The following is a 20,109-nucleotide window of genomic DNA, read 5'->3' on the forward strand; positions in this document are numbered from 1 at the left end:
AATGGGGAAGGGGAAGCACAACTTTATGTTTTGGCCTGAAGGTGGGTTGGTATTTTGGGGAGTTCTTGGGAACAGAGCATGTCCATCCAATTTCAGACCCAGGGCTTCTGAGGGACTCCAGTCATCCCAGAGGAGGTTAGGGGCCGCCAAGGGGTGAGCGGCCAGGTGTGGAAGCCAGACTTGGTGCAGCTCCAACTTCTACTGTTTGTTCATAGCGTGTAGGGAGGAGTGAGAAAAATCGGAGGAAGGGCTAAAAGCGCCGGCTGGCACTGTCACTGAGTGTTCCGAAGGGGGCGGGGGCGGATCTGGGGGCGAGTCGGAATCTTAAGTAGATGCGTCCCCATTCAGACGCCCCCGGCTGAGGGATCCCTGGAGCGCATGTGGAGGAATCCTGTCCGCCCCCCAGAAGGGAGGCCCAGCCTAGGCTCCCTCCTCCGGGCCACCGGGGTATTGGAAGTGCGGAATCTCCCCTTTTCCCCGTCCCCGCCCCCCACCCAGAGTTTGGAGAACCCCAGGCTCTGCCCCCATAGGTCGAGGCTGACGTCGCCGCCGCATTTCTAGGAATGCCCCTATCCGCTGACTATATTTGGCGAGGGTTTCTAGGAAGCCCCCCCCTCCCGCCCCGCCCGGCCCCGCCCGGCCCCGCCGCAGCCCCCGCCCCGGGCAGGCGGGAGCGCTCGGCTTCCAGGCTCTCACCCTCTCTCCCCGGCCGGGGAGGAGCCGCCCCGCCGCTTGGGCCGCCGCTGCCGCCTCCCCAGCGCGGCCAACCCCGGGCCGGCCCAGCCCCCGCCCCGGGCCGGCCATAGGGCGTGGGGGGTTGGGGAGCGGGGGAGGGTGGGGGCCGGGCCGGGCCGGGGTGGGGGGGCGGGGGCGCGGCTTTGTGGCGGCAGCGGACCGTGGAGGCCGGGTGCAGCCCCGTCGGCTCCGCGCTCTCGGCAGAAAAGGCTTTTATACGCCCCCTGCCCATCACTTGGATCTGATCTGAGTAAGGGGGATTTTTTTTCTGGAAGTACCCCCCCCCCCACGGTGAAGGATTTGAGGCTGGGCTCCAATCGAGGAGGAGGCTGCAGGGCCCGCGGGGCGCCCCCCACCCCGCGCACGCCTCCCGGGAGCCCTGGAAGGCGCAGCCCCGGGGGGCCCTCTGCACCCCCGGAGGAGGCAGCGGCGGTGAGTTTCCCCCTTTTTCCTGCACGGCACCCCTCCCCCGGGCCTGGGAGCCGCGGCAGGTGGGTGCCCAGGCCCCCGGGACAGAAGAGGGTGCGGGGTGGCTGCCTGGGGCTGGGTGGCGACACGAGCCGGGAGGGAGGTGGCGGCGGGGGGGAAACGCGCGGCTCTCCCGGGACCCGGCGCTAGACGCTTGCCTGGGAGGGAAGCCGCCGCCGCTGCCGCCCCCCGAGGCAGCGGGATTGGGCTCCCTCCCCGCCTCACCCCTCCCTGGCTCCCGAGAGAGGCGTGTTAGGCGTGGAGGTGGGATGGGGGCGAGGCAGCCCCCCCACCTCCCTAATGCCGGGGCTTGGAAATTAACGAGGCGGGTTGAAAGCCTACCACCCCACCCCCACCCCGGAAAGCCGGTTCGGGAAACTGACTCGCTGCGTGACCCCGATATCAGTGCCGGTCGGAGAGCAGGCCGCCCTGCTCGCGCGTCCGTGCCCGCCGCACCTCGTCGTCACTCCACGTGCGCCCGGGGCCGCGCTGGCACGGGCAGGGGGGCCAGCGCCGGCCTCCGGGGGCTGGGCCCTGGGGACGTCCGGAAAAGCCGGGAGCACAGTCCCCAGAGAGTTACCACCTCCCCGAAGTAAAGTTGGCTGCCCCCTCCCTCCGAGGAGTAGGCGGCCATAGCACGTTGGCTGTAGCTTTCGCTGGACAGGAGTTTAAAAAAAAAAAAAAAATCTAGGTTCCGGGGTGCGGATCGGGGTGTCAGGGCCCGAGACCACACCAAGTTGCTCTGGCAAAAGTTAGGAGAAAAAAAGGAAAAGGCATTTTTGATTTGGGGCTGGGGGGGAGTGGCGTTTCTGGTTTCTCCTGCTTCCAAGCCCCACCGTGGGGAGCGTTGGAATGTGCCGCTCAGATCCTCTGAGGACACATCCATATTTATAATTTATTTTTAGGAGAAGTTGTGAAAAAGGGAGGGGGTTTAAAATGGGGAGAAAAGGTGTATGTATCGGGGTGGCCTTTCCAGAACCCAGAGGCTAACTGAGCTATTAAGATGGAAATCACTTCCTCCAGTCGGGGCAAGCTGCAAATTTAACTTTAATAAGACAATTAAGGGCACAAATAACTAAACTTTAGCTGGATTTGGGAAGGGGTGGGGGTGGGGCACTGCAGGAGGCCCCCCCAGGCACAACTTCTGCGCTCCCCTGAGGGCCATTTTGGACGCTCAGCGTCTTCCCTGGGACGATGTCAGGCCCAGCTATGGGTCTGGGGGCAAGGGAGGGAAAAGATACCCCCATGGGGCAGGCAAATACGCCCTCCGTCCCCACCATGCTACTCTGGCTTTTGGATGAGATGAACTGTCATCCCATCATTCCTGCAGGAAAACCCAGTAATGATTCCTTTAATTATCCAGGATTCTCCAAAATCCTGCCTCAAAGGCAGCCTGCCCCAGTGCTGTGAGCTGAGAAGGGGGACACCCTTCTGGAGAACGGAGGTTTTGGAGGCTGTGGTCCCAGAATCGGGGTTTTGAGGGCGAGATGAGTTTATGTTTTATCCAACTGGCCCACAAAGTCCCGCTTTTGGGGTCATTATAAACGGCGAGGGATTCAGGCCCCAGCAGTCCCTGGAGGGAGGAGGCAGAGAGCTAGCTGCACTCCGAAGGTCGGTCGGAGGAAAGGGTAAAACTGAAAAGCCGTCTGGGGGATATTCTTATATATGTGTGTGTATGTGTTCTCAGTCTGTTGAACCTGCTGTTTTCAAGGGCCTTTCTTTGGGAGGCCAAGAAGGTATGAGAAGGCAAAAGTACTTCCCCCCACCCCCCCAGTGGTTTAATGAGATGTTTTAAACAGGATTTTAAGGGAATGAGTGACACATGGGTCGTGTCAAACCATTTGACACCCTCAAAAATCAAACATCACTGACATCGTGAATTGCAGTTACATTAGATTTGCTTGCTTGCTCCCACGTGGAATCGCAGTATTTCTTTGCAATTCTTTGCTACGCTGATCTTAGTCATTTTATAAGAAACGCTGGATAATCTGTTGTCAGGGAATTCTCTAAGGCAAGGGTGGCGGAGGTACAAATGCCCTCCCATTAACCTTATTAAGTTCTGTTAATTTACACACACACACACACACACACACACACACACCCCTACCCTCCAGTTGTAACCTATATAGACATCCACATACCTTAAGTTTCTTTATTTGCAAACCTAGATTTCAATCAAGTGTTCACGGCAGGGCATAGAGAAAAGTGAGCTGTACCTGAAAAACTCTGGAACACCAAGTCCCTGTTAGAAGATTCGTGTTGAATAGACATGACACATAGACACGCTGGTGACATTCGCGTTCCCGGGGCCTTGGCAAAAAACAGTTCTTTACTTTTCAGAGTTCTTTCCCTTTGTTATGGGACACGATGAAACAGCACAATTTTCAGGAGTCCACAATCCCAGCGTGGCTGGGCGATGGGAAATTGTCACGTTGTGAATTGCTGAATCGTCACCCCCATCGTAGCGCCAGAGAGCTGACTGTCAGGTCCTATTTGCTTTGCTAAATAAGGACATCTCACCAAATTAGCCTCTAATGATACTTCTACAAATAGGGTGTTTTACGTGAATTAACGAGACCGGAACACCAAATGTTGCACCAAGATACTGAGCTATAATCGTGGTGATGAAGCAGCATGTTAAAATTGCTGAATTGTCAAGTATGGAAAAATCAGAATTTAGTGCTGAATGTGAACCGGGGGCTGCTTTAATTCGAGCAATCGAAACAGCACAGCCCCTGCTTACACTCGGCCCTCTGCAAGGGTGAATGTAATTATGAATACATTTAGCAAACTCCCCCTGCCTCTGAATCTGGAAACAGGCAGAGTAGTACGGTGAAGAGATTGTAAGTCAGTACTTTGCAGTGAGAAGTGGTCACTAATTCAGCAAAGGATCACAGCTTCTTTTCATATTCTGACCACTGCTCTCCCCCCACTCCCCGACCCTAACCAATAAGAAAAAAAAAAAGCTCAGCTGTGGAACTGCTGAATACATTTTGGCTTTTCTCCTTTTGCCCCTCTGTGTGAAATTTCACGAAGCAGTTGCTACTTTTCCCTCCAAGGAAGTGTGGATGGATTTCGAAAGAAAAAAAAAAAAGCAAATTTGAATGTCGGTCTTAGCAATACACAAGCCATAGCCGACTCTCACAGGGAAAAAAATGTTTCAACAGAAAGAATATGGAATAGCTGGGGGGGTAAAATATTTAGGAGAGGGGCTGCAATGAAACTCCTACTTCCTTAAAAATAAAACATGCGTTTCTGACCCAAACCAATGAAAGTTGGAAAAGTCCCTAAGGGAGCACTCCCTCTATTTCTTGCTTCCCAGCCTCCCACCCACTTATATTAAGAGCAGAAGGAAGGTTCTTGCTAGATAAACTTACAACTACCTTATAGAAGAGCAGCTCAGCCTCTTGTAATTGTGATATTGTAAATATCAGCTATTTTAGGCATGAGGATAGAAATGGGTCAGATGAAAGTGAGGGCAAACTTGGTCCTTAGAACCACTTGCCAGAAAGGGCACACCCAAACAAAATCATCCATTTTCTTTCTTGCCCAGCATCCCAAACTTGGGAAAATGTATCCCAAACTTGGGAAAATGTATCCCAAACTTGGGAAAATGTAAAGTCCTTTTTGCTTCTTATATTTGGAACAAGGTGAAAGTAAACGCTGAAGAAAAACACCGACGCGAACGTGATATAAAATGATCACAGACTTTAGGCCTAGTAGCCATGCATGCTTTTCAGGCAAAAGAGTACATGTTGAAGAGAGTTTGGAAGGAGGGGACTTCGGGGTCCCTGTCACCCCCAAGCCCCCCACACCTCCTCGGGGTCTCTTTCCAAAGCACCCAGTCCTCAGAGGCTGCTTTCCCAGCATCCTCCATTGTAGGGGGGGGTGTGTGCAGATATTTACTAAGCTTTCGAGTTTCCGATTTTACATCATCTTCCTTATATAAAACATTCAAGTTGAAGGAACCACAAAGCAAACTCCTTTCTCAGTGTCTCCGGAAAGGCTGCACCACTAGCATGAAAGGGAAGCACACCTAGAAAATGAAAACTGATGTTGGTGTCCCAAGAAAGCCATTGTCAAAAGGGACTGAGAAGAGGGAGGCAAATTTAGCCTTTGCTGGAGGATTTGGCCCAGGCGGGGAAAGGAGCCTTAAGGTAGCTGTGCAGTGTGGTGTGAAAATTTTCTGAGAGACGTGCAGAAAACCAGGCTCTCTTGTTGGAATCATGCGTGAGATCAGTGCCCGGGTCTGTTGGCATCTCTGCCCAAAACAGCCTGGACCGCTGCCAGCCCAGACCTGAACGTGGCCTTGGAGCCACCACCAGAGCCCAAACAAGCCCCAGACAGGTGCTGGGGTGCGGTGGGGTGTGGTGGGGTCTCTCCTCCTGGGGCCCTCGGGGCCCGCAGCATTTCTTGGCTAAAAGCAGGGAGCTGGGGGGGTGTTAGGCTCCCGAGAGCAGCCTCCCCAGAGACTCTTGACTGAGACTCTTGACTGTCCTGGTTACCATGTGGCCTCCGGTGAGGGCAGAACCCAACTTTGCTAAGACCAGGCTAGCAGGTTCCAGAGCAGAGCTGTGCTTTTGCAGCCCGGGCTGAAGCTCTCTCTGCCCTCCAGCAACAGGGCTGCGATCCTGCCGTTTGGGGTGGGCCGAGGGGGTGTGGCACGGGGCCAGCCGCAGAGCAGGGACACATCTAAGCTACCGTGCAATCTACCCCCTGCAGGTGTGTGTGTGTGTGTGTGTGTGTGTGTGTGTGTGTGTGTGTGTGTGTGTGTGTGTGTGTGTGTGTGTGTGTGTGTGTGTGTGTGTGTGTGTGTGTGTGTGTGTGTGTGTGTGTGTGTGTGTGTGTGTGTGTGTGTGTGTGTGTGTGTGTGTGTGTTTGCCTGCCTTCTCCAGCCAGCGGCCTCCCGTCCACCTGGGGAGCTGAACCCTCTTCTTTCAATCAGGGTGCAAGGAAAACCCGGGCCAGGGGGTCAGGGCTGCAGCCTGGAAGTGGGGAGAAGGCTTTGGCAGGCCATCAGAGGGCCTGGAGGGAAGGCCAGGGAGGTGGATGAGGGGACCTACGTCTAAGCCACCCTGGGGGCCGGCAGAGGGAGAACTGTGTGGGCATTCCAGAATAAGACATGCAGGAAAGAAGCCTGCTCAGCCTTGGCACCGGGTCGCATCCTCTGGGGGAAGTTGCACCCAGCCCGGAGTCAGCCAAGCCCACAGGCCTCCCGTTTGGCCTCAGTAACTGGACTCTAGGCCACCAAAAGGCCCCATGGGTTCCTGATTGTATCTTCGAGTGGCATTAAAAGGTCCAGACCAGGCACTCGTAGGCCAGGCCATATTTAGCCTCAGGTTCACCCGGAGAATATTTTAGGTGCTGCTTGAAAGGCGAGATCTAGGCCTGGTTGCCGGCTGTCACAGGGCAAGTGTAGAATCGCCCCCTCGTAGGTCTGGCCGAGGTGGCCGGGTGCTCACCACCACAGATGCCCGGAGTCCCTGCCAGAGCTCCGGGGCCACGCGACAGGTGCCGAGGAGCCAGCGAGCGCCCAGGTCGCGGGTTCTGTGTTGGGAAGGCTTTTTGCCCCGTTTTTCACTCTGATGGTGATAAGGCCGCTTCCATTCACAGAACTCACAGAGGCTGTTTTCAGCCCCTCTCTTCCGCGATGGCCCAGTGTGATATGCCAGCTTGCTGAGTGAGCAGCCTCCTCCTCGGGTGTCAGCAGCGGTAGAGGTGTTAACCCTTTCAAGGCGGGCGGGGGGGTGCTGGCTGGCTTGGGGGAGGGCCTTGTCTGCAGAGACCTTGAAGGCCACAAACCCTGGGGAGCCCCTGCCCTTGACTCCTTAATCCTCACTCGTTAGTGGCTGGACCTGAGAGTCGGCACACTGGACCTTAGCTGTGATTTTCCCCCTTTGGCCCCGTCAGTGATAACCGCCAGGCTCCCCGACCCAAGCTCTCGCCCTTCACTTGTTCATACAGCCCTGGAAACGGCTGCTTACTTTACAGATATTTTCATCCGGGTTTCCAAGTTGATAACTTTCCCACATTCCAGAGGAAGGAGGGATTGAAGGATCTGTGATTCACTTGGGTTATTAACGAGGGTTTGGGATAATCATTCGGGGTCTTGGGGAGATGGCACTGGCTCTTGAGCATCACCTGGCCTTAGGGACTAATCCTCGTCACCTGCTCTGGGATTCCAGATCCTGGTTTTCTGGGCACAGAGGAGGCGCATCTATATTGAAGCCACTGTGTGGAGACACATTTAGCCAATTATCAGCCTTTCGGGAGCCTGGGTGGAGCCACCGCCTGTGCACCAGGAAAGCGTCGGCTTGTTTAAAGTTTGCTCTAACTTTGTACATTTTTTCCTTTTTAGTTTTGGCTCTTGGAGTTCCGAGAGCCACCACTTCCTGCCCAGCTGGTTCATTACCGCAGGGAAAATGAGGGACTTTTGGGGGCAGATGTGTTTCCATTCCGCTATCATAATGCCCCTAAAAATCCTTATTGCTCTTGCAGTATTCCTCGGGGGTCCCTGGGCCAGCTGTGGCAGCTGAGTTTCTCCAGCAACTAAAAGAAGAGACAAAGATGTTCCCCCAAACCTTCCCTTCTGGTCCCTGGTAGAGCTCCCCTCAGCAGTGCTCAGAACTGGTGATCACCATGAAAAATTAAAAGATGCCATCCGCAGACACCAGTTCCTAAACATGCTTTTTGCCCTCCAGGGGCCGAATGTTGGAGATCAGGCTTGGGAAACAGGGCAGCTGAGGCTGCTGTCAGCGTTTGCTCTGGGGGTTCATGGTGGGGGAGGTGGGGGAGGTGGGGAAAGTGGGGAAGAAACAAGTGTTACCTGTTTGACAAGGCAATTCACATTCAGCCTGGGCCTTCCACCAGGGCCTCTGGGATCCTCACCTTGGCAGGGGCTCTGGACAGTCCTGATTGGCTCACCAGCTCCCTGAGTCAGACCACTTCCCCACTCTCTGCCTCGGTTTCCTTCTCTGGCAAGGGAGGGGCAACACCCCATGCTGTGTTCTGAAAGGGTTCTCACCTGTACCTAGAGCGTTATCATGAGTTCAAGTGATAGACAAGCTCAGAAGGTGCTTTGAAAGTGGTGATGCCAAAGCATGAAACATGGAAGCTGTTAGTGCTGATACTTACTAATACACGCTTCATATGCTAAGACAGCTCGGACAGGAGCAGAGACTACAGCCCAGCAGTAAGCACAGGTTTCTAGAATCATGGAATCAGGCAGCCCCAGCCCTGAGACTCTTTCGCAGTGTCACCCCCAGGCAAGTGATTCAACCTCTCTGGGCCTCCATTTCCTCACGTAGGAAACCTATGTTTTGGAATAGAAGTTTCCCAAGTCTGATATGCACGTGATTTTAAGTGGTACCTGGCTAGAGACGTAAATTATTCTAACAGGTATTTCTTTGTACAGCAGATTTCTACTTATGGCAAGCAGCTGGCTTTCACTTTAGGTTAGGGGTAGAAGGGCTCTTTTTTACGTCAATTTATGCAAGATAAAGAGGGTGAGTTGCTTGAAAGAAAAATATTAAGCAAAGGAGAGTACGGGTGGCCTGAGGATGGGCCAGAACCCAAGATGATCCTTTCTAAAGTTTCAAAGTCTACCTCTTTTTTTTTTTTTTCTTTTTGGCCGCGTGGCATGGCTTTTGGGATCTTAGTTCCCCAACCAGGGACTGAACCCAGCCCTCGGCAGTGAGACGCGGAGTCCTAACCACTGGATAGCCAGGGAGTTCCCCATAGTCCACCTCTTAAGAAGTCTTGTTTGTCTTAGGGATTTTCTGCACCCGTGGAGTTGGTGTGGGGAGGGGTAGGTTGCCAATTCCAATCTGCAGGGGGCTCGACCTGTGACAACCGGGGGGTCACGTGTCTTCTCCCCCCACAAACTCCTGCCCTGCTCGCCAACACCAGTGAGACCCCTTGGATCTCTGCCCCTATGCCCACCCATAGCTCTGACTTGTCTTTTATTTTAAGATCCTGCTGCCCCAGCACCCTCCTTCCTGGCCGAGGCACCTCTCTGAGCCTCAGTTTTCTCAGTGAAATGGGGAGAATAATTAACCCCCTGTCTCAGAGCAGTGTGAAGATCAGGGGTTAATGGGACTCCATTGAGCAGCTATGATGGTGCACAAACGGCACGGCTCAGAAGGCAGTGGGCACCGGAGGCCCTGGGATGGGCAGGGGGCACAGTGGCACCCTTGGCCTGGAGGGGTATTCCTTGGACAGGCCACCCGATGCCAGGCCTGGGCATCAGCTCCCCACCCACCCCCTGGGATGGGGAAATAGCAAGCACTGGGTCTCAGCCAGCAGGGGCGGGCTCTGGTCTCACTTTCTGCTGTGTCATGGGGTGGGGGGTGGCATCAGGGCCCAGCTGGGGCAGGCACCGAGAGGCTGGCAGACAGCTGTGGCCCAGCTGCCAGAGCACAACCCGTGCCCTCACCCTGCAGCCTGCCAGGATGGGGGCTGGGCCCTAGGGCACCCCTTAAATGCCTCTCACCCCCTTGCCTTGCACAGCGAGAGGACCCCAAGTGAGAAAAGCCAGGAGGGGATGAAATGGTTCCTCTAGCCACGAGATTGCCCCCAAACAAGTTCTTAAGGCCGCAGTCTTGAGGTTCTGAGCACTGCGGCTGTTGATTCTGGATCAGAGCGCTCTGGCTGGATGCCTGCTTCCCACCTGCCTTCACTGGTGCATGTCTATCGAGGGCCTACTGTGTGCTCAGCACAGTGCCAGGTGCCAGAGGTACAGCAGGAAGCAAGACAGTGCCTGCCCTCATGGGGCTCCAAGTTGAGTCGCAGGGGACAGACAAGAGAGCAAGTAAAGAGAGAAAAAGGGGCTTCCCTGGTGGCGCAGTGGTAAGAATCCACCTGCCAATGCAGGGGACAGGGGTTCAATCCCTGGTCTGGGAAGATCCCACATGCCGCGGAGCAACTGAGCCTGTGCACCACAACTACTGAGCCCACGTGCCAGAACTACTGAGCCTGCACAGCTAGAGCCTGTGCTCTGCAACGAGAGAAATCACCGCAATGAGAAGCCCGTGCACCGCAACGAAGAGTAGCCCCCGCTCACCGCAACTAGAGAAAGCCCACTTGCAGCAACAAAGACCCAATGCAGCCAAAAAATTAATTAATTAATTTTTTAAAAAAGAGAAAGAATCCCATCTTATGGGACAGTTCCACACTGTACGCTTTGTGGTAGCATCTCAGAGAAGGTACATGCATACATGCGTGTGTGTGCAAGTGTGCGTGTCAGGGATGTGTCAACTCCTGGGACACGCAGTCGGTTGAGAACACAGACCCAGGGACCAGATGTCCCATGTTTGAATCTGGATTTTTCCACTGACTGGTGTGAGATCACAGGCAAGTTCCCTCTCCTTTTTGGGCCTCAGTGTCCCCATCTCTACATGATCGGGTTGTAATGAGGATGAAATGAACATCCGTAACGAACTTACAACAGTGTCTGGCATCAACCGTCTGCTGTCTAAGTCTTAGCCATTATCTAAGAGTCATAAATGTGCGCTCTTCTCATAGGATGAAATGCAGCCGTCACTGCAGGCTGAGAACAGCAGTGATATTGCTGAGCCTGCCCTCCCTGCTCAGTGCTGTACCTGCCTCATCTCACTTACTAGCCACAACCAGACCTCACATTGGCCTTAGCATCTCTTTGTTCACATGAGGAAATGGAGGCTCAGACAGGTGAAGAGATGTGTCCAATGGTACCCAGCTGGAAAGCAGTTTGACCCCAGGCGCAGGGCCAGCTTCACAGCGTGGGCCCTGCATAGTTCAGTGCTCTGCTGTTGTCATCCTGAAATTTTGAAGAATTCTCGAACAAGGTGCCCACGTTTTCATTTAGCAAATTACAGAGCCAGTCCTGCCCAGATCTGACTTACTCCAAAGCTGGCACTCTTAACTCCTACCATCCATCTATGATACAGCTGGCCCAGAGTGGTTTTCCAATTCATTGGTACAGTATTTAGGGTGGGACTGAAATCCTGGGGAGAATACAGGACTTATTATGGGGCCAAATTGCCCAGATGCCTATTTGATTGTTGCCCCCATCAGAAGGAAGGGGGTTAGTTGCCAAGGGCAGGGGGTGACTCATTCATTGCTATATCCCTAGGACCTGGCATGTACTAGCTGCTCAGTTAATCACTGTGAAACAAAGTGAATGAATGGGAGGCTGCCGTATCTCCCGAACTAAACCCGATTTAAATAACACCGTCCAGGAAATCAGGTCATCAATAGTGGCTACCCTCAGCTGGCTTCTGGACAATCCCCTGAAGGGTGTGGAGACAAAGGTCTCTTCCCTCCCCTGGCTGCAAACCCAGGCCGCAAACCTGCATGCCAATACCTCGTAGCAGATTACTGTTTAAACAGGTTCTGGTGGGGACCTCAGAGGCAACACAAGTGTTTAAAGACATGGCAGGCCTGGATTCCTGAGCACCTGTTATTGGGTAAGATGCCGAGCTCAGCCAAAAGAATACTTGAGTTCTGGGCAGGTTCAAGTCCCAGCTGAGGATCAGGGGGTACAGTTTCCTGGACTGCTAAATGAGAGAGTTTGGATTTGGGGGTTAAGGGTCCTCTTTTCCTCTGAAATTAGAGTTTTTCTACACTCTCACAGTTCCAAATTTGCTCCCCAAAAAAACTTAGCTCTACTAAGAAGCAAAGAATCCTCTCAAAAGCCTTTAAGATATTTATAACAATAATAAACGTGTTTTGGCCAACTGTTTTCACAGGCTTGATCTCCATCACTTCACATAATTACCATACGAAATAGGAGTTACTGCCCTCATTTTCTAAATAACAGCGTAACCTCCAACATATACTGAGTGTTTTATATGAAGTAAGCACTTTACACATATGAAGTCATTTTCATTGCACAAACGACATATAAAGGAGGCAGTGTTACTGCCTCTGGTTTCCTGATGAGGAAACAAGCTTAAAGAGAGGAACTGACTTGTCCAAGGTCACACACCCAGCATGTGATGAGCTGGAGTTCAAGCCTGGATCCTCTATGTCAGGGGTCAGCAAACCTTTTCTGGAAAGGGCCAGATACTAAATATTTTTAGACTTTATAGACCATACAGTCCCTGTCACAGCTACTCCACTCTGCTGTTGTAACAAGAAGCCAACCAGAGACATTAAGTAAATGAATGGATGTGGCTGTGTGTTCCAATAAAGCTTTATTTACAAAATCAGGAAGTGGGCTGATTTTGGCACACAGGCTACAGTTTGCCAACCCTGTTCCAGACCCCAAAACCTGCAAGAACCTGGCCCTGGCAACGATCTTCCTCACCCTCTCTCCCCACCTGTGAGGTGACTGAGTTACGTTTCAGAACAGAGACCAGTGGGGCTTGGGAGAAGTTGAGTTGGCCCCTCTTTCCTTGGGATTATGAAGCTCTTGGAATTTACAACTACTAGGACTTGTTAGTGACTGCCATGATAGATCACCACGGGGACTTTAAAATCGTAATTTTAATAGCTGTCAAGTGAGTAACTTTTTTATGCCATAAGTTTATTTACAAACATATCTAGGATGCTGAGTTCAAGAGTTTGATCCTTTTTTCAAAGAGACTGCACACTTAACATGCTCCTCTTCGTATCTGTCTCATTGATTATTTTTTAAGCAGTTGGTGTCTTACTATATAGAAAGGTGCAGCAAATCCAGACCCAAAGTACAAAGTCATCATAGCTAGTAACCGCCACTTGTTTTCCACTGAAAATGGTAAATTCTTCCCTGGACCCTCCTCACAGTGGCTCCTACGGACCACTGAGGTTGTGAACCTCTGGATGCTTTGTCCCAACATAGCGCTGTTGGAAGCCCTGCGAAAAGCTCAGAAACCGAAGGCAGAAGAAATGGAGGCAGCACACCTCATGCTCCTTTCCTCACGACCTTGTTCCCCTGCGTGCAAGGACCGAAAGGGAAGTGAGTAACTTTTAAAGACCAAAGTGTTTAGGAAAATACCTCTATGGGGCACTTTGGCTGTGGAAGGAACTTCTCTTTGGGGAAGGCACTTCTCTGTAGTTGGTGGGAATGGCAATAGAGTGAAAAATGTCTTAAGGCAGAGGAAGGTACCGGGAAGGGGAGATGGAAAGGTGTGTGTGTGTGCGTGTGTGTGTGTGCACATGCACACACGTGCAGAGAGAGGGTGGAGGAGAGAGAGATTTCCCAAAGGCAGGAGGCTGGAGCCTAAGGATTCCTGGCAGGAGAAGGGGGTCAGGGGGGAGGACATGACTTTCTCCCCCAACAGTTTTATTGAGATATAATTCATTTACCATGTAGTTCACCCATTTCAAGGGCACAACTCAATGGCTTTGAGTATATTTACAGAGTTGTGCGACCATCATAACAATCAATTTAAAAACAGTTCTATCCCCTCAGAAAGAAACCCCCATACCCGTTAACAGTCACCACCCCACCCCAATCTTCCAGTCTCTCCCCCAGTCCCCACCCCTAAACAACCACTAATCTACTTTCTGTCTCTGTAGATTTGCCTGTTCTGCATATTTCCTACCAGTGGAATCATACAGTATGTGATCCTTTGTTACTGGCTTCTTTCACTCAGGATTTGTGTCCTCAAGCTTCATCCATGCTGGGCTTCCCTGGTGGCACAGTGGTTAAGAATCTGCCTGACAATGCAGGGCACGTGGGTTTGAGCCCTGGTCCGGGAAGATCCCACGTGCCGCAGAGCAACTAAGCCTGTCACCACAGCTACTGAGCTTGCGCTCTAGAGCCAGCGAGCCACAACTACTGAGCCCACGCATCACAACTACCGAAGCTCACGCGCCTAGAGCCCGTGCTCTGCAACAAGAGAAGCCACCGCAAGGAAGAGTAGCCCCTGCTTGCCACAACTAGAGAAAGCCCGCACTCAGCAACAAAGACCCAATGCAGCCAAAAATAAATAAATTTAAAAAAAAATTTTTTAAAGGTTCATCCATGCTGTGGCCCATATCAGAACTTCATTCCTTTTTATGACAAATAACATCCATATTTTATTTATCCAGTTGTCAGTTGATAGACATTTGGCAGTTATGCATAATTCAGCTATGAATATTCATGTGTTTTTGTGTGGACGTATGTTTTCATTTCTTTGGAGTAATATATCTAGAGTAGAATTGCTGGGTCATACGGCAACTCCATTTTAACATTTTGAGGACCTGCCAGAGGCACATCATATAGTGCCTTCTTCAACTTTGTATTATGGAAGTTTCCTACCATACTGAAAATGAGAAAGCACCCTGTACCCATCATCCAGGTTCAACAACAATCAACATTTTGCCAGTCTTGTTTCACCTGCCTTCCCTCCTCCACCATTGTTTCCCACTGAGTAGTTTGAAGCCAGTTCACACACTGCACTTTATGCTGTTAACTTGGCTGAGAGGTCAACATTTCCTTTCATCCCAAACCTTCAGGCCAAGTCTCCTATACCCATATCCTTGTGTGGATGGAATTTGGGGACAGTGGAGGAATTGGAGCATAGTCTAGAGTGAGTCAGCATGGGGTGGGATGGGAATGCTCCTGAGTGAAGCAAGTCTAGCTACAGGATTTGCAAAATGAAAATGTGGAGCCCTTTGTTCAGAAATTACTAAGAAGTTCAAGATAACAACAGTAGAACATCAAACTTAACGTAGACCCTGTACAACAGCACAAGTCATGTGCCCATGAGGCCAGCAAAAGGGCGCCCAAGCAGAACTGAGAACTGATTCATTGGCTGCAGGAATTTCGAGCTTTGGGTGCCTAGGAAGGACACAAGCCTCCCTCACCCCCAATCTCTGAAAAGGAGAGTTGGGTCTCTCATGGCATGTGGGACAGCGTTTAAGTCCGTTGCATTGGAATCTCCAAAAATAAGATGACCCCAGCTGACATGTGGGTTATAAGTACTTCTTAAAAATAGCCATTTGTCTTAAGCCTTCTTCCCTAAGAACCTGCAGTTGTTTCATTTGGCCACAGCATTTTGTCCTGGACTCTGAGTGTACAGTGATATCACGGCAAATGACAGGGCTGCAGGACAGAGGCCTGCTGGTGAGCAAACAATCCAGGGCAGCAGCACGACCAGGGATACCCGTTAGAGGCAGGTGGCCATGGCAGACACTGGCAACCATCATGGCACCCAATCCCTCCCAGCTCAGACAGAGCTCCCTTATCCTTCTCAAAGGATAGCCTCCACCAAGCAAATGAACCTTATTTCTCGTGCTTATCTAGACTCTCAACCCAAGAATTCACCTAGAGATTCAGAGTCTACAGTTTGTGTTGGGATGACACTGCAAGGATTCACTTACACTAACGGAACCTTGTCATGAACGGGAACGCAACACGACTGAGGAGGAGAGAGTGGAAGAGAGGGACTCACTGAAGAGAGCAGGTAAGGACCTTGCAGCGCCTCCTGTTCTCTGTGGCATGTTCAGTGAATGAGTGAACATTCATTCATTCGTTCAATTATTTGAGGACTTATACATAAGAGACTGAGTACCGGGCATGAGCAATCTAGTAGTCAACAAGACAGACACAGTTCCTACCCTTAGGGGCAGGAGAGGCAATCATAAACCAAAGAGGAAGAAAACATTTTATATTTGATTAAAATAATATAACAACGACAAAAAAAAAAACCCAACAACAGGTCTGGGTAAATTCGGCTGGCAGTTTTGGGGTTTATAGACAGTGGATCTTAAAGCAAAGCCCAACTCAGGATTTTGGCAATTCTCAGCAGAGTGAATGTGGAAGCAGCACAACCAGGAGAAGGCTCTGGAGGAGGTAGATGGCTCAGGGTTTTATTTTTGTTTTTTCCACTGCCAGCACTTTCTCCTCCCACTTCTGTTAACAGACGCGATGCCCAGTGGGAATATGGCCAAAGATGGCCGCTTACAGCACCCAAGCCTCAGCTATAGTAATTGGTCCAGGCACAGACACGTGACTCAAATACAACCAATCACTGCAGCCCACTTCTGGGCTGCAGTGATTCGTCCAGGTGTGGTCATGTGACCCAAGCAGGGCCAATCCAGGATTACCCTAACTAGAGCTGGTGAGAAGGCTGCTTTTCCCACCCCATCTCCAGCATCCAGAGCTATCTGTGACCACAGAGACTGAGGCCAGTATGGAGGAAGGGAGAAATGAGGATTGGGATGGGGGTATGGGGAGGAGAGAGAGACTGGCGCTGCGTTCTGTCCCTGGATCCAAGAGCAACTCAGCCTCTTTTGTTCTTCATCATAGCTACCTGAGTAATGAATCTCCCATCTTCCTCAATCAGATCAACTCTGGTTTCTGTATGGTCCAAAGCATCCCAATTCAGGACTTGGGAACTGTTTTTCCCTCTTCATGGATTGTGTGAATCTAAAAGGGGTAGGTTATCCTCAGAGCTCATTCTCCCCTAGGTTTGCCTGCTGTACTTGGGAATGAGAGATTCCCCAGACACATCTCCATGCTCCCCCGCTCCAATTAATTTACCACTGAATCAGAGCTAAACACTTATTCTTGGACTTCAAGTCCTGCCCTCTTCCTGCTTGCTTGCTTCTCCCCGACCTCATTCCCAACATACATCCACCTCCCCTTCCCACCCTGCTCTCCACCAAGGATGGAGCCTGCAGCTTGCCGTGGCCTCTGCTCCAATGCCGACCACATTATATTTGCAATGATTTACTTATGACTGTTACCCCCCATGACCTTGAGCTTGGGGACCCGCGTCTCACTCACCTTTGCACCCCCAGCAGCTGGCACACAGCAGGTGGGCAGCAATGCGGGAGGGAGGGAGGGAAAGGAGGAGGAGGGGAGAAAGGGTCACTCCTTCCTACTGAGTCTGGTCAACAGATGGATCACTCAGAGGGTCAAGTTCTATACTTGTTTCCTCCGCCAGATACTCCTCCCTCAGGTGGACACAAGCTCGTGCTCCCAACCCCTTCAGGCCTCTACTTCAGTGTCACCTGGGAACTGCATTCTCCCAGTCCCCCCTTTTTTTTGTGGTATGCGGGTCTCTCTCTCTCCCCCTCTCTCTCCCTCTCTCTCTCACTGAAATGTCAGCTCCAGGTGGGCAGCCATCTTTGATTTGTTCCCTGCTGTATCCTCAGCACCTAGTAGATGCTCAATAAATATCTGTGGAATGAATTCACCAAAAACCACAGTCTTGCCAAATTTGTTTCTCCCTGTGCACTTCATGTGTTTTACAGGTGTCAGGTGATGTATTAGGTTCCTAGGGCAGCCATAACAAATTACTACAAACCGAGTGGCTTAAAACAATAGAAATCTATTCTTTCAAAGTTCTGGAGGCTAGAAGTCCAAACTCTGGCAGGGCTATACTCCTCCCAGGCGCTCCAGAGGAAAATCCATGCCTTGCCTCTTCCAGCTTCTGGTGGCTCCAGTGTTCCTTGACATGTGGCTGCATCACTCTAATCTCTGCTTCCATCTTCCTACGTTCTTCTCTCTGTCTGGCTCTGCTTCTCTCATACAAGGATGCATGTAACTGTATTTAGTGCCCATCCGAGTAATCCAGGGTAAACTCCACCTCTCAAGACGCTTAACTTAATCACATCTTTTTCCGTATAAGGAAACCTGTGAAGGTTCTGGGAGAGAAGTGGACATAGCTTTTCTCTCTCTGGGGGTCGCCATTCAGTCCACTGTGTGATTGGCATGAAGACCAGAAAAGCAAAGATTCCCACCACCACGCCATTGGCCTGATGGATACGTAATGAAAAAGAGTATTATTGTTGTATTACATTGCCCTGGTCAGAGGAAATAGGGGAAATAAAGGAGCCCCTTTGCATTTTTTCTCTAACTCCACTTTCACTTTTTAAATGTAACCACTGTAAGCAGTCTGCATAATCTTCATAAATTTTCTAACCATATTTGAGAGCATATACTTTTTTGGCTCCTAACATTAAGAAAATTGGAGGGGGTGGGCGTTATAATATATCCTGAAGACATGACAGCTCTCTGACCCACCACAATCTTTCTAATGACTTCTAGCAATGCACCATACTTAACCTGTCCCCAACTGGCCAGCATTTCAGTTAACTCCAGGATTTTGCCGTTGTAACATATATACTCTCTGGCATGTGTCCCGGTATCCTCATCAGATACATTCCTAGAAGTGGAATTTCTAGGTCAGAGGATATGTGCATTTTTAAATTTCTACAGCTATTGCCCAGTGCCCTTCACCAAGGTGGCATCATTCACAGGCCCATCAACAATGCACAAGTGAGGGTATCTGTTTCCAACACCCTCGACCCCCCTTGGCAAGGATGCAGCATGTCAGGAGGAAGCAAATCTCAAACTCAGGTAAGTGGACTTCCCATGTGGACCTGGGTGAGGGTGGACACGGCCTCCAGGGTTGTCCCTGTGGCTTTCTGAAGTGCTAAGTAAGCCATTCACAGTTCTCGTCTGGGTTTTATAAACAAAGGCAGAGTTTGGGGAGGTGGGCCAGAACCGTGCAGCGGATGCATTGTGCAACTCAGTATTTATTTCTTTAGTGCGGTCAGAACTTAAATATGGTCAAAACATATTCTCCTGTTAATTTACACAAACAAATATGTTCCTGGGCTGACACCTCCAGTGCCAAGTTTCTAGGGGAAATGAAATTCTACTGTGAGAGGATAAACCACTAGAGAGAAGATGAGGGTGGAAAAGTCGCCACCGTTTGCTTTGCACATCCGAACTGGGCTGCTGAGAGGTGTTTCAGAACTGGGCTCTCGCCTCTTGGTCTCTTTCTGTCTTAGCTGCAGATAAACTTGCCAGTAATTTCAGCAAATGAAACATGGAACGTGTCGAGGCCAGAGGACGGAAAACACTCCGGTTTCGATAAAAGGAGGTCTGCTCGCCTTGGAATCCTCCATCCTGCTAGTCAGCAGACGCAAAGATTTATCCAGAGAGGGGTTGATGAATTGAGAAAACAGAAATGAGGCCAATGTGAGTTGCCTTTCAAGAGCTGTGCTAATATAAAACCAAGCAACTTGAATTTGTTCCAAGAGGGGATTAAAGCAACATGTTATTTTGAGTGATTGCTTAATTTATTGAGCTGTGGCTAGATCTGTAATGAAATACAGCCCTTGCAACTGATAACCTCCTGCTGTAATTGAACTTCTACAATTAAGGAATATTTTCTGAGAGTTTCTCTGGAACAGCTCAGAATTTTTAGTCTGTGTGGTGGGGTGTTTTTGAGCACTCATTTTCCAGGCAAGCTTTTTTTTTTTTTCTTTAAGGAGTGACAGGCTGATGTTAATAAGGAAAATAAGCAGCATTTTATTGAATGTCTTACGTGCACCAGGCACTTAATATACATTATCTCTAATCCTGACAACAGCCCAAGGAAGTCACTCTTTTTTGTCCTTATTTTACAGAGATGAGGCTCCTAGATGTTAAGTAATTTTGCAGAGTGGCACTGTCCAAGATGGTAGCTACTAGCCACTTGTGGCTATTTCTATGTAAGTTAGTTAAAAATTTTTTTTTTCTTTTTTGCGGTACGCGGGCCTCTCACTGCTGTGGCCTCTCCCGTTGCAGAGCACAGGCTCCGGACGCGCAGGCTCAGCGGCCATGGCTCACGGGTGCAGCCGCTCCGCGGCATGTGGCATCTTCCCGGACTGGGGCACGAACCCGTGTCCCCTGCATCAGCAGGCGGACTCTTAACCACTGCGCCACCAGGGAAGCCCTAGTTAAAATTTTTAAAATCTAAAAATTCACTTCCTAGGTTGCACTAATAACCCTATGGGGCTAGTGGCTACCACACTGGACGGTGCAGATATAGACCATTTTGATTACTGCAGAAGGTTCTACTGCTCCGTGCCATTCCAGGTATTTCACAGGTAGAAACTGGCAGTGCTAGATTTCAATCCCAAGCTAATGGGCTTTGAAGGCAGCATCTGCCATACCCCTCATTTCCTTCTCTTCCTTTGGCTGAGAAGCAAGGACTAGAGCAGTGATTCTAAACCCTC

At 50.8% G+C, this 20,109-nt stretch overlaps 1 protein-coding gene and 2 long non-coding RNA genes across 3 annotated transcripts; 2 read left to right on the top strand and 1 right to left on the bottom strand.

The window, feature by feature from the left end:
* Positions 1-894: 894 nt before the first annotated feature.
* LOC307063181 lies at positions 895-14,126 on the top strand. The gene is made up of 2 exons (XR_013811232.1): positions 895-1,167; positions 13,761-14,126. It is a non-coding gene; the product is annotated as an uncharacterized lncRNA (long non-coding RNA).
* Positions 12,796-13,001, bottom strand: LOC307063180 (cytochrome c oxidase subunit 7C, mitochondrial-like; the record flags this gene model as incomplete). The annotated part of the gene is made up of 1 exon (XM_079719163.1): positions 12,796-13,001. One exon carries the CDS (start codon positions 12,999-13,001, stop codon positions 12,810-12,812), a length of 192 nt encoding a protein of 63 aa, XP_079575289.1. The 3' UTR covers positions 12,796-12,809.
* Positions 14,127-15,435: 1,309 nt separating the features above from the next.
* On the top strand, positions 15,436-19,175 carry LOC307063182. The gene is made up of 3 exons (XR_013811233.1): positions 15,436-15,557; positions 18,320-18,460; positions 18,898-19,175. It is a non-coding gene; the product is annotated as an uncharacterized lncRNA (long non-coding RNA).
* Positions 19,176-20,109: the final 934 nt, after the last annotated feature.

Source organism: Hyperoodon ampullatus (genome assembly GCF_949752795.1).
Source record: "Hyperoodon ampullatus genome assembly, chromosome: 14".
Taxonomy (NCBI): Eukaryota; Metazoa; Chordata; class Mammalia; order Artiodactyla; family Ziphiidae; genus Hyperoodon; species Hyperoodon ampullatus.